Source organism: Lycium barbarum, chromosome 10, assembly GCF_019175385.1.
Source record: "Lycium barbarum isolate Lr01 chromosome 10, ASM1917538v2, whole genome shotgun sequence".
Lineage (NCBI taxonomy): Eukaryota > Viridiplantae > Streptophyta > Magnoliopsida > Solanales > Solanaceae > Lycium > Lycium barbarum.
The window spans coordinates 110,095,578-110,108,736 of NC_083346.1; the positions used below are offsets into that span (position 1 = coordinate 110,095,578).

The 13,159-nt window shown below is 35.4% G+C and overlaps 1 protein-coding gene across 5 annotated transcripts; it reads right to left on the reverse strand.

The window, feature by feature from the left end:
* Window positions 1–466: 466 nt before the first annotated feature.
* LOC132614182 (ubiquitin-conjugating enzyme E2 variant 1B-like) lies at window positions 467–10,561 on the reverse strand. 5 transcript variants are annotated; one of them, XM_060328575.1, is made up of 5 exons: window positions 10,331–10,561; window positions 6,705–6,844; window positions 1,660–1,785; window positions 1,451–1,577; window positions 467–690 (listed from the first exon to the last, which is right to left on the reverse strand). In XM_060328575.1, the coding sequence occupies exons 1-5, from the start codon at window positions 10,371–10,373 to the stop codon at window positions 632–634; spliced, it is 495 nt and encodes a 164-aa protein (XP_060184558.1). In that variant the 5' UTR covers window positions 10,374–10,561; the 3' UTR covers window positions 467–631. The 5 variants fall into 5 exon arrangements, with proteins under 5 accessions (XP_060184558.1, XP_060184559.1, XP_060184556.1 ...); XM_060328576.1 differs by lacking the exon at window positions 10,331–10,561 and adding an exon at window positions 9,802–9,968; XM_060328573.1 differs by lacking the exon at window positions 10,331–10,561 and adding an exon at window positions 9,378–9,508.
* Between the last annotated feature and the right edge of the window lie 2,598 nt (window positions 10,562–13,159).

A 13,159-nucleotide genomic window follows, 5' to 3' on the forward strand; every position in this document is an offset into this window, starting at 1 on the left:
TTTTTACCCTCGAAGAAAATATAAGATACTAATTTTTGCAGCTAAATCTTTACCAAAGATTGAATCCTAATCAAACATGTGTTCCCTTTGTTGATTTTCATTCCAAGGTTGAGTTTGAATTTTATTTTATTTTTTTTATTTTGTTTTGCTGGGCCCCCCGGGGGATGTGGTGGTGGTGGGGTGTGTTCGGTACTAGTGAAGAGGTCATAGAGTAGATTGAACTAGAAAAACATTTGAAAACTATAGTTGTTCCTTTGGAGACATCTGATAAAAAAAATGCTATACGACTGTTACTCCTATAACGTAATATAAATACTAACAAATCAATAAGTTTATAGTAAACACTTGAAATCACATAAATATTGTTCTTCCATAATCTAAATTGATCTCTTTTAGCACCATCATTTGTAGTCTCAAACAAACTTGAGCAGCATTCGGCAAATCAAAAGTATGGAACTAGTTAGCCTTATTCAGAGAGTTGGATAATTGGCATTAAAGATCAATCCATCCCATAATTAAGGAGGATTCAATAAGAAATACAAAACATACAGATACTTATACATGCTAAGATTGGAATCGTCTACGTATTAAGGTTTATATACATTATTATCTTTCAGTATTTTATCCAAACTTACATAATGCAGCATTTCACAACTAGGCCTTTTTGATCCACCCGACCCTCTTCATTGCCTGGCAAAAGAAAGTACAGTCTTCAGTCAGATCGATATCGTAATCCTGGTCTCAACATGCTATTCAATCTAACAATGAAGTCCATTACCTAAATTGCTCGTTCGAGACATTACATCGACATGCCTCAACATACACTAAGCTAGCCATATAGACATGTCAAACTAAATGAAGCTGAAAAAATAAATATGCAGATGTATACGTGCAGGTGCGGATTTGACTTTTTTAAAGGAGGGTCTAATTAAAAGAAAAGAGGCGGGGTAGGGGAGAAATTAAAGTAAAAAGCAAAAAATACATAAATAACACTGGGATGCAGACATTCAGGGTGTATAATTAAATATGGCTGTTTCTGAAGGTATATCTACAACAAAAATCCAAAGTTAATGAGGTGCAGTGCCCCCCCCCCCCCCACCTCCACGTAGGTCCGCCTCCGTGCATGTGGGAGGGAGGGTGGGCGCAGGTGAATTTTTGTACAGGACTAGAACCACATTAGGAATCAATCCTCTTTTGGGAATGCCATATTCTCTTTGGTTCAACAAGCAGTACAGAAAAGGATAGGAGGCACTTATTAGTTCACAGTGATATAACTACTACACCTCACTCCCGAACAAATCGGGGTTGGTTATATGAATTTTCACTGATCATGTTACTCTATTTTAAACTCATCCGACTCAGGCAGTAGTAATATAAAATAAAATAAAAATTAATACTAATACAATGGAAAGTACTAGAAGTTATATTGATCAACCTAATAACGACTCACCATCAGAAGGTTGAGATAGCTTTCGATTTTGGGGAGACATCATTTCCTTTTTCAACTGCATCAATACATCCTCCATTGTGTTTTCCCTCTTCCAGTCAGCAAGCATGGGGAAAAGACTTGGCTCTACCTGATAAATTCTCTACATATAAGCCAGCCTGCTTTCTTAATATAAAACCTAATAAAGTCACATAGAAAGTAGTAGTACTTACCACACCAGTTTCATAATTTACGCAGCTCATGTTAATCCTGGACTGGAACCTTACACCAGGTGGCTGATCTGGATATTCCTTTCCACAAAATAGTTTCAACTGATAGATGCGCCCTTCATGTACAGTCTGTCAAGCATTGCATGTCATTAGCGCACAAAATTTTTGGTTTCATTATTGTCGAAGTCATCATGAGTAGTGAACAATTCTTTTACTGATCATACAAAAACCAACTGAACATAAGCTAAAGGCACATTTGATGAAAAGGTTGCTGTGTTAATTCCTGATACTGAGATAACTCCCTTCAGAACCCCTACAGAGGTTGCCAACAATATCAAAAGGATCTATTTAAAAAAAAAAATCATATTTGCTTCAATAAATGGTAAACATCCTAAGTTTTTTTTGATAAGGTAAATAATTTTATTAACAATAGGGGAAACCCCCGTATAGAAGCTGTATACCAAAGAAGAGAACCTACATCAAAATATGGTTCTCAAGTAAACAGCCTAAGTTAGAAGTACAATCCACTATTTTTTGTCAAGCAGCTAACTTACCCAATCAAATTTCATTTTATTATACAAACGTCTCTCCACCCACCTATTGCTGACATCTTGTTTCTAGTATCACATATGGTGGTTGAAAATCAAATTATCCAAAAGTACAGAGTTGACCAGTTGGGGCGGGTCTCCAGTTTGTCATTTTGTACTACCCTTTCATTTTAATATTTATAGCTATATTTCGTTGATCCTTCATTTGTTCTTACATATCCATGTAAAATGGGAGAAATGTCGTTATTGATACCTCATGCAAATTCTCCTAAATATACTAAAAATTGGCAAAACACTGCGAGTGCCCATATTGAGTGCATGCAACATAGATTTTAGTAAGCATTTGAATTAGAAAGTATGAAGGCTGTGAGATGGAGGAGGACGGCAGTTTACAGCCTACAGCAGTTAAAATTTTATTCCAATAGTTAGCTCGGTTACGAGCTTTAATGGAGAAAAAGGTCACTGAGGATTCCAAACCCAACTTGTTTGGGACTGAGGCCTAGTTGTTGTTAGCTCAATGACTAATAAGACAACATTGCTTTTTGTTGAGGTAATTAAATGTATTCGTCATGGTAGCAAGGCTAAAATCGAAACTGAAATAAATATGTACCAAAAGTGCACTATTGCACAGTAACATCTTATCAAAAGAGCTGAGAAGGTATGTTTCGGTTATGTTTTTTTGGTAAAGATATGTTTCGGTTATGTTATAATAGCAAAAACAGTAGGTATCATATATCAACACGTATGTGCAGTTTTTTGCTAATGTTTAGTGTATTCCCAAAAATTCATTCAAAGTACTTATGCCCATGACACACCCATCAACACTGATACAGTGATAACTGATACGTCAAATGCAAATGCAAGATTCGTGTAATATGGTCCACTTTGTCATCTCTCTCTTTTCTTTACTCCTTTTCGGTGTTAAAATTTCATCAGAGTAGATATCATATCACGCAAGAACTAAACTAACATAAATTCAAGAGAATTTTCTCCTTTGATTGGATAGATAATACCTTCTAGAATAACATTTAAGCACGAAAAAAATAAGAAAAATCCAAAACAGCCAAAAACCTCCATTACTGCAATCAGAAGAGTTGGAACGCCTTGGGGTCAATACTTATAAACTGTGCCGCTCCTGCAGTTTATTCCGTCTGAGCTACATTTCCTATTTTTTCTCTTTTCTTGTTCCCCTTTTCTAGACTCTTTTTCGCTCGTCTATATCTGCCCCCTCATTCTTTATCTATCAAATAATAAGCAAATATTTTAGAGGCAAAACTTGCATGTAAACCTCTGGACTATTTTCCTAATCTATTTTCAGCTATCTATAGTAGGATTTTGATCATTAGTTTCTGCTATATATAGTAGGATATGCATGCTGCTTTTGACCCTACCATCTTCTTATACACCAAAGGGTCTGAATTTAAAAATTAAAGCCCTTTAATAAAATCCTACGTGTGATTCTCAGGGTTTTTGTGGCACCTTAGTTAAGGCAGAAATCTATCTATCTTTAGATGTATCTGGAATATCCTATATAGATTTGCTCTTCAAGTCATTAAGTGGAAAATAGAGTCTAGGCCAACAACTAATTACAAATTCACTTTTGGACTCTTAAGTCGTCACTCGGCCTACTATATGCACTGTATCTTCTTGCTTTAGCAGATTAGAAATGGTTATGACGCATATTCAGCATGCTGTTTTAAGGCGGGGCTCTCTCTCTCTCTCTCTCTCTGCATCTTCAGGTTCTTTGGCTACTACTCCTGCTTACCTTCTTCCTTCCTCTAATGCGAATGGACCTGAGTCTTTAGTATTGGTCCATAACTATTACATCCTATTACATGCATCCATCATATCATGCTTTCTTTAGCAGACTCTAAATGATAATGATAATGACTATATCATGCTTTCTTTGGCATATTATAAGTCAATCTTTTTTCTCCTTTTTGAACTGGTAAGAGTTTTATTAATAATGGGTACCAAGATGGTACAACAGGTACAAGAACGAAGGGAAGGCAGATCAGATCATAAAAAAACATCAAAACTGATCCTACTGTCTGCCCCCTAGCAAATCCAAAAACTCCATATGCTGATTTATGCTACCAGTAGGACTACCCTTTCACCATAAGAAAAGATTCTGTAAACACTTGTTCTTAATTCTAGAAATATGGTCTCTTTGTCCTCCAAAACAAGCTTTATTCCTCTCCAACAATAAATCCAAAGATGCTATAGGAATAGTACCCCAGATCTGCCTCAAGCCTTTCTGAATCTTCTGGCCTTGCAAGCACTCCAATAGGCCCCTTTATGCTATTAGGTATTGCCCAAGAAATACCACAGATACTCAGAAAAAGATCCCAACACTGCCAGAAATTCTACAAAGCAGAAAAAGATGTTCAACTGGTTCCTGGTCCTCCTCACATAAATAGCACATGTTAACCAGAAAAAAATCCTTCTCTTCGGAAATTTTCCTGAGTTAAACAAGCTCCAAAGTACAATCCAACCAAAGCAAGCTACTTTAATAGGAGCCTTTGTCTTGCAAATGATCTTCCATGGCCAGTTAAATTCCCAATAACCTTACTGCCTCATCAACAACCAGTAACAGTTATTCACATAGAACTCTCTATCCTTGCTGGTTTTCCATATCAAAGAATTCCTTTTATTAGTGTCAATATGCACTGTTTCTACTTGCTGCATCATCTGACAGAATCCTTCCAACTCCCAATCATTCAAATTTCTTCTAAAATTTACTTTCGAGCCTGAATCTGAGATTCTGAGTAGAACTCAGCTATAGTACCTTCCTCGTTACTAGAGCAACTATATAAAATTGAAAATCTGGTTCCCAGACTCTTATTTGCCAATCCATGTATTAGTCCAGAACTCGAAACTCTCACCATTGCGCATTCCTAAACTGGTATGAGAAAAGAATTCATCCCAAAACCTGATTATGTTCTTCCAGATCCAACCTTTTATGTAAGAGTTAGCTAAACAGGGTCTCCATCCATCCTTTTCACCATGAACAGCTTCAATCATCTGCTTGAAAGCCTCATCTTCAGAACTATATTCCCATAGCCGCTTCATGTCTTCTCCCCCCCCCCACCACAAAACAAGGGAAGCCCTAAATATTTTGTAGAGAATTTTTCCACCTTACATTGCAACAAAGTTGTTAATTCTTCAACCACATCATCAGCACTAATGCTAAACATGCTGCTTTTTGCCAGGTTTATCTTCAACCTAGTAAGAGCTTCAAAAATTAAAAGGACCCCTCTGCGATACGAATTTGTTCTTTCTCTGTCTCACACTGGATAATGGTATCATCAGCATATATAATGTCTGAAAGCATCGCCATCTTCCCCCTGTTACTACCAATATCAAGACACTAAATCCATCCCAAGTTTTCAGTCTTCCTTAGATTATTGATGAGAATCTCTATCACCAGAATAAAAGAATAAGGAGATAAAGGGTCCCCTTGTTTCAGCCCTCTCTAAGATCTAAAACAGCCCTTGGGGACTCCCATAAGTTGGAATTCCTTCTATCTCTTCGCCTCTTTATTCTTCCTCACATTTCTTACCCTCTTCTTCTCCTCATCTTTGTTTTGGTTATTAACGGTGGTATCTGAGCTAGCTTCCACACACCTCGACCATTCCACCGGCTACCACCTCCCACCAGCACATGTACCATGTAACTCCGCTCACCAAGCTTAAGCATCTTATTCTTCTTCTTCTTTTTCTATTGCTGCCGGAATCCTGTTCAAAATGGATGGACTTGTAGTTGCTCTTTTCTAATCCAAGATAAAGTCTTACCAATAAATTAGCATATGGATAAGGCATAATCAGTCCCAAGTCTCCTTTTTCTCAAGTCTCAACAATATCTTAGTGTTATCTTCAGGATTCCGACCAAAAGGCGTCTCAACAGTAAATGCAACATCGAGTATATAAAATATTCGAAGTGCGATCATATAGTCACTAAAGTTAACAGTAGATCAGCCCGAGAACCAAATTGAAAGACACATTACCATTAACAGCGAAAAAGTACCATGAGGCCTAATTACAGTCACAGCAGTACAGAGCTCGAATGTTATTGAATAAGCAAGAAATATCAACAAATCTTAAAACTGGAATTCAGTTAACTTTAGGTACCATTTCGATTGCTTGATGTGAATTCATAATGTGAAAACTCCTACTGTTGATGTCATATTTGTTTAATAGAAAAGAAATCAGCTTTATATATTTACTTTGTTAGTCCTACAACTGTAAGTAAGATTTCAACTGACATCTAAATTGACAAAATTTGAAATCCTTTGAAATTGATTAACAACACTTTAGATGTCAACATGAGAGTCGCAACTCATTAATTTATACATCCAAAATATGATTTCTATGTGCAAATATATAGATATCAAATCCCTTGGATTCAAATAGAGCCTCAAGAAAACATGATCAAGCTATTCAAGAACACAGAAAAAGAATTACAAGCATTAAGGTGAAAGAGCTGAGAAAGAAAGCTTACATTAGGAGGACCAATTATAGTTCCTGTCCATGACTGCATGTACACATCATCTGCGTCGTCCATCCCGTAGCTAACAGTTCCATCCCCTATTCCCTTTTCTCCTCTTTCAAGCTCTTCCAATAATCTGAAATTCCTCGGGACTGGATACATGAACACAAATACTATCAGTAAAGGTTACATTACAATGCTGCTATGGTACGTGGAATATAGCACATTAATATGGGCATCCTTGGAAAAGACTAAAGACAAAGTTACTGAACAATATCATGTCATTGCAATCACAGATGATGATTGATTACCAACTCCTACTTTGCCAACTCACTTTCCCCCTTCCATAAAACACACCCAAAAATCAGTTGGTGCCACTGCAAGGAATCCTTTGTTAATCGTTAATTTAGGTAGGTTTGCTCATTTGGTAAGATTGCATAAAAGTTGGGGAAAGCTTTGATGGTTTTTATAAATTGTGGGTTTTCATGGTTATGAGGAAAAGTGCAATTTGATTTCAATTCTTTGTTTGCAAAAATTACGACCAAACACAATTTCAGCTTCAAATGAACCTTCAGCCAAATCAATAATTTTAAATCATGATTTCAAGTTCATGTCCACACACCTACTTATATAAATGACTTGTGCTCCTACAGCTTTCTTGTGAACAATTATGTGCTTAGAAAAATCATCGGCATTCAATTAAGGTGATGCGAGCATACTAAACAGAAAACTCAAACTGGAACCAAGATTAGAACCTCTGTCATTTCCATAATGTTCTTAGCCTTTTTATTTCCTACTCTTGGATTTGTGAAGATTAATCCCAATTTGGAGCTAGAGAAGTAATGTTTTTTTTACCCATCCACCCATTACTCTAATCAAGAATGCATAAGTCAGTGTTTAGTTCGATTCATTTTTGACAGATTCTCTGCTATGGATAAACAGTAGCTGTCAGTTTTTCTTTACATTAAAGCAGTCGGTATTGACAGTTATAGATAAAAAAAAATTGTTATGCGATCCCTAAGTCATTTAGCTTCATGTTGTCTTACACTAGTTGCACCCCCCTCACCCCCCAAAAAAACACATTCCAATATTTACAAAAGTATTCTAATGTGGCATGTCATAAAATCATATTCCCTTTCTTTACTTCGAACTTCGGAATAGATTAAGCCCCAAAACCCCAAGGGGCGGGTGTAAGCAAATATGTACCATAACATTTCGGAAGAAGTAAAACCCAGCTACAGATTACAACAGGACAGTAGCCCTCTATCAATACTTTGTTATCAAATTTTCATACAGAACTTCCAAAATTAGCATCAATTCAGCTGATGTCTTCACCTTAATTGGGCAAATATTTCTATTAACAAAAACTTCAACTTTTCCATAAAAGCTGACAACCACGTTCACCAAATTCATTCAAAAAAGCGAAAAATTTAAAAATTTTGTGTGGAAACAACAAATCATCTGCCCACCCACTTAGCCTAACCTGGACAAAACCCAAGAAAGAAACCCTATTACCAAGATATCAAAAAGGGCTTAAACAGCACAGAAAAAATACAGAAGTTATGAAGCATAAAATTCCAACAAAAGGGCTAAAAATTTAAACTTTCTGTGTGAAAACACCAAATCATCTGCTCACCCACTTAGCCTAATCTGGAAAAAAACCCAAAAAAGAAATCCTATTCCCAAATACCAAAAAGGGTTTAAACAGCACAGAAAAATACAGAAATCTTGAAGCACACAAATTCCGACAAAATAGAAACTTTTGTAGAAAGATCTACAGCTGGACTAAAAATTGGAAGTTTTTCAAGATTTTGATGCTTACCTACAACTCTTGAGGATTCATTGGAAGTATAACAGCAAAGAAAGGTTTTAGAGTTGAAAAAACAAAAGGGTAAAGAAAGGTTTTAGAGTTGAAAAAACAAAAGGGTACTCCTAACCCCAAACCCCCAAGGGGAAGGGTGAAAGCAACTATGTACAGATTACAACAGAATAGTAGCCCTATCAATAATTTCTTATCGAATTTTCGTACAGAACTTCCAAAACTGGCATCAATTCATCTGATATCTTCACGTTAATTGGGCAAACATTTCTGTTAACAAAAACTTCAACTTTCCCATAAAAGCTGACACCAAGTTCACCAAATTCATTCAATAAGATTAAAAATTTAAACTTTCTGTATGGAAACAGCAAAATCATCTGCCAACCCCCTTAGGCTAATTTGGGTATACCCCAAAAAAGAAACCCTATTTCCAAAATCCCAAAAAGTGTTTAAACAGTACTTGAAGCACATAAATTCCAACAAAAATAGGAACTTTTGAATAACAAGATAAAAGAGTTCTGCAAAGATCTATAGTTAGACTAAAAATTGGATTTTTTTAAAGATTTTGATTGTTTACCTACAACTCTTGATGATCCTTGTGACCCCATTTCTGGCAGCATTTTGGAAATATAACAGTAAAGAAAGGTTTTTAATTTGAAAAAACAAAAGGGAATTCCTAAGAAAGAGGCAACTTAGCCTAATCTGGATAAAACCCAAAAAAGAAACCCTATTCCCAAGCACCAGAAAGGGTTTAAACAGCACAGAAAGATACAGAAAGAACATAAACTCCAACAAAAATAGAAACTTTTCTACAAAGATCTACAGATAAACTAAAAATTGGAACTTTTCAAGATTTTGAAGCTTACCCACAACTCTTGATGATCCTTCTGACCCCATTTCTGGAAGCATTTTGGAAATATAACAGTAAAGACTGATTTTTTGAGTTGAAAAACCAAAAGGGTATTCCTAAAATAGATGTTGGTCCCAACTCCCAAATCTAGACTGAAGCTTTGTAAGGTACTACAATTTCTGTTAACAAAAACTTCAACTTTCCCACACAAGTAAACACCAAATTCATTCAATAGGGCTAAAAATTCTAACTTAGCCTAATCTGGATAAAACCCAAAAAGGGTTTAAACAGCACAGAAAAATACAGCAATCTTGAAGCACATAACTCCAACAAAGATAGAAACTTTTGAATAACAAGATAACAGAGTTCTACAAAGATCTATAGATAGACTAAAAATTGGATTTATTTTTTATTTTTTTTTCAAGATTTTGATTGCTTACCTACAACTCTTGATGATCCTTCTGACCCCATTTCTGGCAGCATTTGAAATATAACAGCAAAGATAGGTTTTTTTAAGTTGAAAAAACAAAAGGATATTCCTAAGAAGTAAAGCCCAGCTACAGATTACAACAGGATAGTAGCTCTATCAATTTAGCTGATATCTTCCCCTTAATTGGGAACATATCTCTGTTAACAAGAACTTCAACTTCCCCATAAAAGCTGACACCAAATTTATTCAATAGGGCTAAAAACTAAAACTTTATGTGTGTAAACAGCAAATCATCTGCCCACCCACTTAACCTACTTTGGGTAAACCCCAAAAAAAGAAACCCTGTTTCCAAATACCAGAAAGGGTTTAAACAACACAAAATAATACAGAAATTATCAAGCACTTAAATTCAAACAAAAATAGAAACTTTCCAATAACAAGACAAAAGAGTTCTACAAAGATCTATAACTAGACTAAGACCAAACTTGCAATGAAAAAGATTGAATTTTTTATTTTTTTTCAAGATTTTGATTGCTTACCTACAACTCTTGATGATCCTTCTGACCCCATTTCTGGTAGCATTAGAAATATCAACAGCAAATTAAGGTTTTTTGAGTTGAAAAACCAAAAGGGTAAAAGGAGTAAACAAGGAAGGGAACAAGAAGTGGTTTAGGTGGAAAAGGAAGAGATGTTGGTCCCTCTCAACTCACAAATCAAGACTGCAACTTTATGAGATACAGTACTATACTATTCACCGTGTCAAGTTTACAACTACAGTTGGACATAAGTTTGAGGATAAGATTTATATTTATATTAGGTAAAAATAAAAAGAAGGATTATTAAACAAAAGAGAAAATGAATTGATGATCTGTTCATCGTTTTTACATATGACAATTAAGACTTGTTTACATTGAGCATCCGTATTAGTCTCCGTTGAATTTAATACGTATGATGATTAAAGAATGTGACATATTTTAGATTTTTTTAATTATAATTGATCTTCGTTCTGTCGGTGTGCTTAAAAATATACATATAAGCTTTTTTAAAATTTGAGTCAGAGATATCTGATAACAACATATTATCATTATCATGTATTTAGATGCTCTATTAAAATATGTCATAGTTTAAAGGGAAAAGGGTCAAAAATACCCCCTCTACTTTAGAAAAATGGCTAAAAATATCTTTCGAACTCATTTTGGATCAAAAATACCTCTTTCATCTTTAAAGTTTTCAAATATACCCCTGTCTTGACGGAAATTATCCCCAAAAATAACTCGAAATCATTTTTTAAACCCGCTCCATCATTTAAATCCGACCCAACTAAATAATAACCCATAAGATCTGCTTATTCTCCCAATATTTAAAAAATAATTTGGAGTTATTTTGAGGAATAATTTCTATCAAGACAGATATATATTTGAAAACTTTAAGGATGAGAGGGGTATTTTTTATCCAAAATAAATTTAGAGAATATTTTTAGCCTTTTTTATAAAGTAGAGAGGTATTTTTGACTCTGTTCCCTAGTTTAAATGTCCAAATAGAATTAAAGACAAATTTAAAAAATTACCAATATATATATATATTCCGCCTATTTGTAAATTTAAAGCAAAATTTCAGTTCCCAAAGTGAGTTATTAAACTAGTCACGCAATTCATTCTAATTGAGCTACTTATATATATATATATATATGTGTGTATATTTTAACGAAATAAAATATTTTATACATATATGTCAGCGTAGGTAGCTAGTAACATAGAGTAAGACGCACCCATATATTTTAATGACAACTGAAAATATCTCTTATAATTCACTAGCACCACTTGGTATAATTGACAAACCAAAAAACATGCATTTTTTTTGTGTGAAAAATCTAATTTTCTTGTCATTATCAATTGAATCAGAACTTTTAATATCACATGCTTTCTATGATATGACAGCGTGAGGGGTAACATTTGATAAGAAAAAAAGTACAAATTTTATACAATAATAATAACAACAACAACAAGATGAAATAAATTGCAATAACTTATTCAAAAAATTGGAACATTAGGGTATGTTCGGTATGGAGGAAAATATTTTTTAATTTTCTCATATTCGTTTAGTTAAAAATTTCCATCAACCGCCCTATTACTATCCAACCCACCCCCAACTATCAAACCCCAACCACTCCCACCACGCCCCACTCCCACCACCAAACACCCCCCCCCCCCAAAAAAAATTGTTTTGAAAAAAGTTTTGAAATTTTTTTTTGTATGATTTTTTGTACCACCACTCACCACCACCCCCCCCCCCCGGTTTTGAATTTTTTTTTTTTTTGCACCACCCAACCCCAGCACCCGACTACCAAACCCCAACCACTCCTACAACCCATGCACCCCCCACCCCCCAACCACTCTGCAACTCATGCACCACCCCCTCCTCTTAATTTTTTTTCTTTAAAAAAGTTTTAGAAGTTTCTTTTTTTATTTTTTCACCCAACCCACCCCTACGACTGCCCCCCTCCCGACACCCTACCCGCCCCCTCCAAAAAAAAATTAAGTTTTCTTTTTTGATTCTCTACACCCACCCCCCGTACGCACCCCCTACACCCTCCTGACTTGTCTACTTCCTATTTAATTTTATCTTTATTAAAAAATTGTAAAAATTGAAAGTTTGTGTGGTTAAAAATTAAGATTTTTGGCGGGGGTGGTGGGGGGGTCGGGGGTGTATAAAAATTCAAAAAAAAAAGTATTTTTAAGAAAAAAAAATTGTGTGTGTGTGTGGGGGGGGGGGGGGGGGTCCACGCAGGGGGTGGGGGTTTGTGGTGGTGCAGAAAATCCAAAAAAGAAAATTAAAAACTTCAAAAAAAAAATTGGGTTGGTATGGGTCCATGCGCGGGGGGGGGGGGGGGGGAGATGTGGTGCTATAGAAAAATCCAGAAAAAAAAATTGGGGGTGGGGGGTGCGGGTTGGTGTGGTATGGGGAGGTGGGGTTGGGATGGAGTTGGCGAGGCTTGGGTAATGTTTTAAACCAACTAAACCAACATGAAAAAATAAGTAAAAAACTACCCAAACGAACATGAAAAAATAAATAAAAATTTACTTATTTTTTAAGAACACATTTTTTAGAAAAATATTTTTCTCCGTACCGAACACACCCCAGGTCAATAAAGCTAATACTTTTTTGAGTTAAAAACACGACAATCAATAGCGGAACAATGTTATGTGGGGCACGAAAACCCCTCCTACTTACACATGCAAGTAAATTTCCTATATAAAAGTTTCCATGGTTTGCCATATAATGCAGAACAAATTTTGGCATTTGGTGCTTCGAGACCTTGTGGCCACATTTGTTAATTTGATTTTAGTTAGACTTATTTTCTAATTTTT

Coding starts and splice junctions, on each gene's coding strand:
- LOC132614182 (XM_060328575.1), bottom strand. CDS start 10,373: ATGCTACCAGAAATGGGGTCAGAAGGATCATCAAGAGTTGTAG. Junction 1,786..6,704: donor CTATAATTGGTCCTCCTAAT/GTAAGCTTTCTT, acceptor AATGCTTGACAG/ACTGTACATGAAGGGCGCAT. Junction 691..1,450: donor GCTATCTCAACCTTCTGATG/GTGAGTCGTTAT, acceptor TTCTTTTGCCAG/GCAATGAAGAGGGTCGGGTG.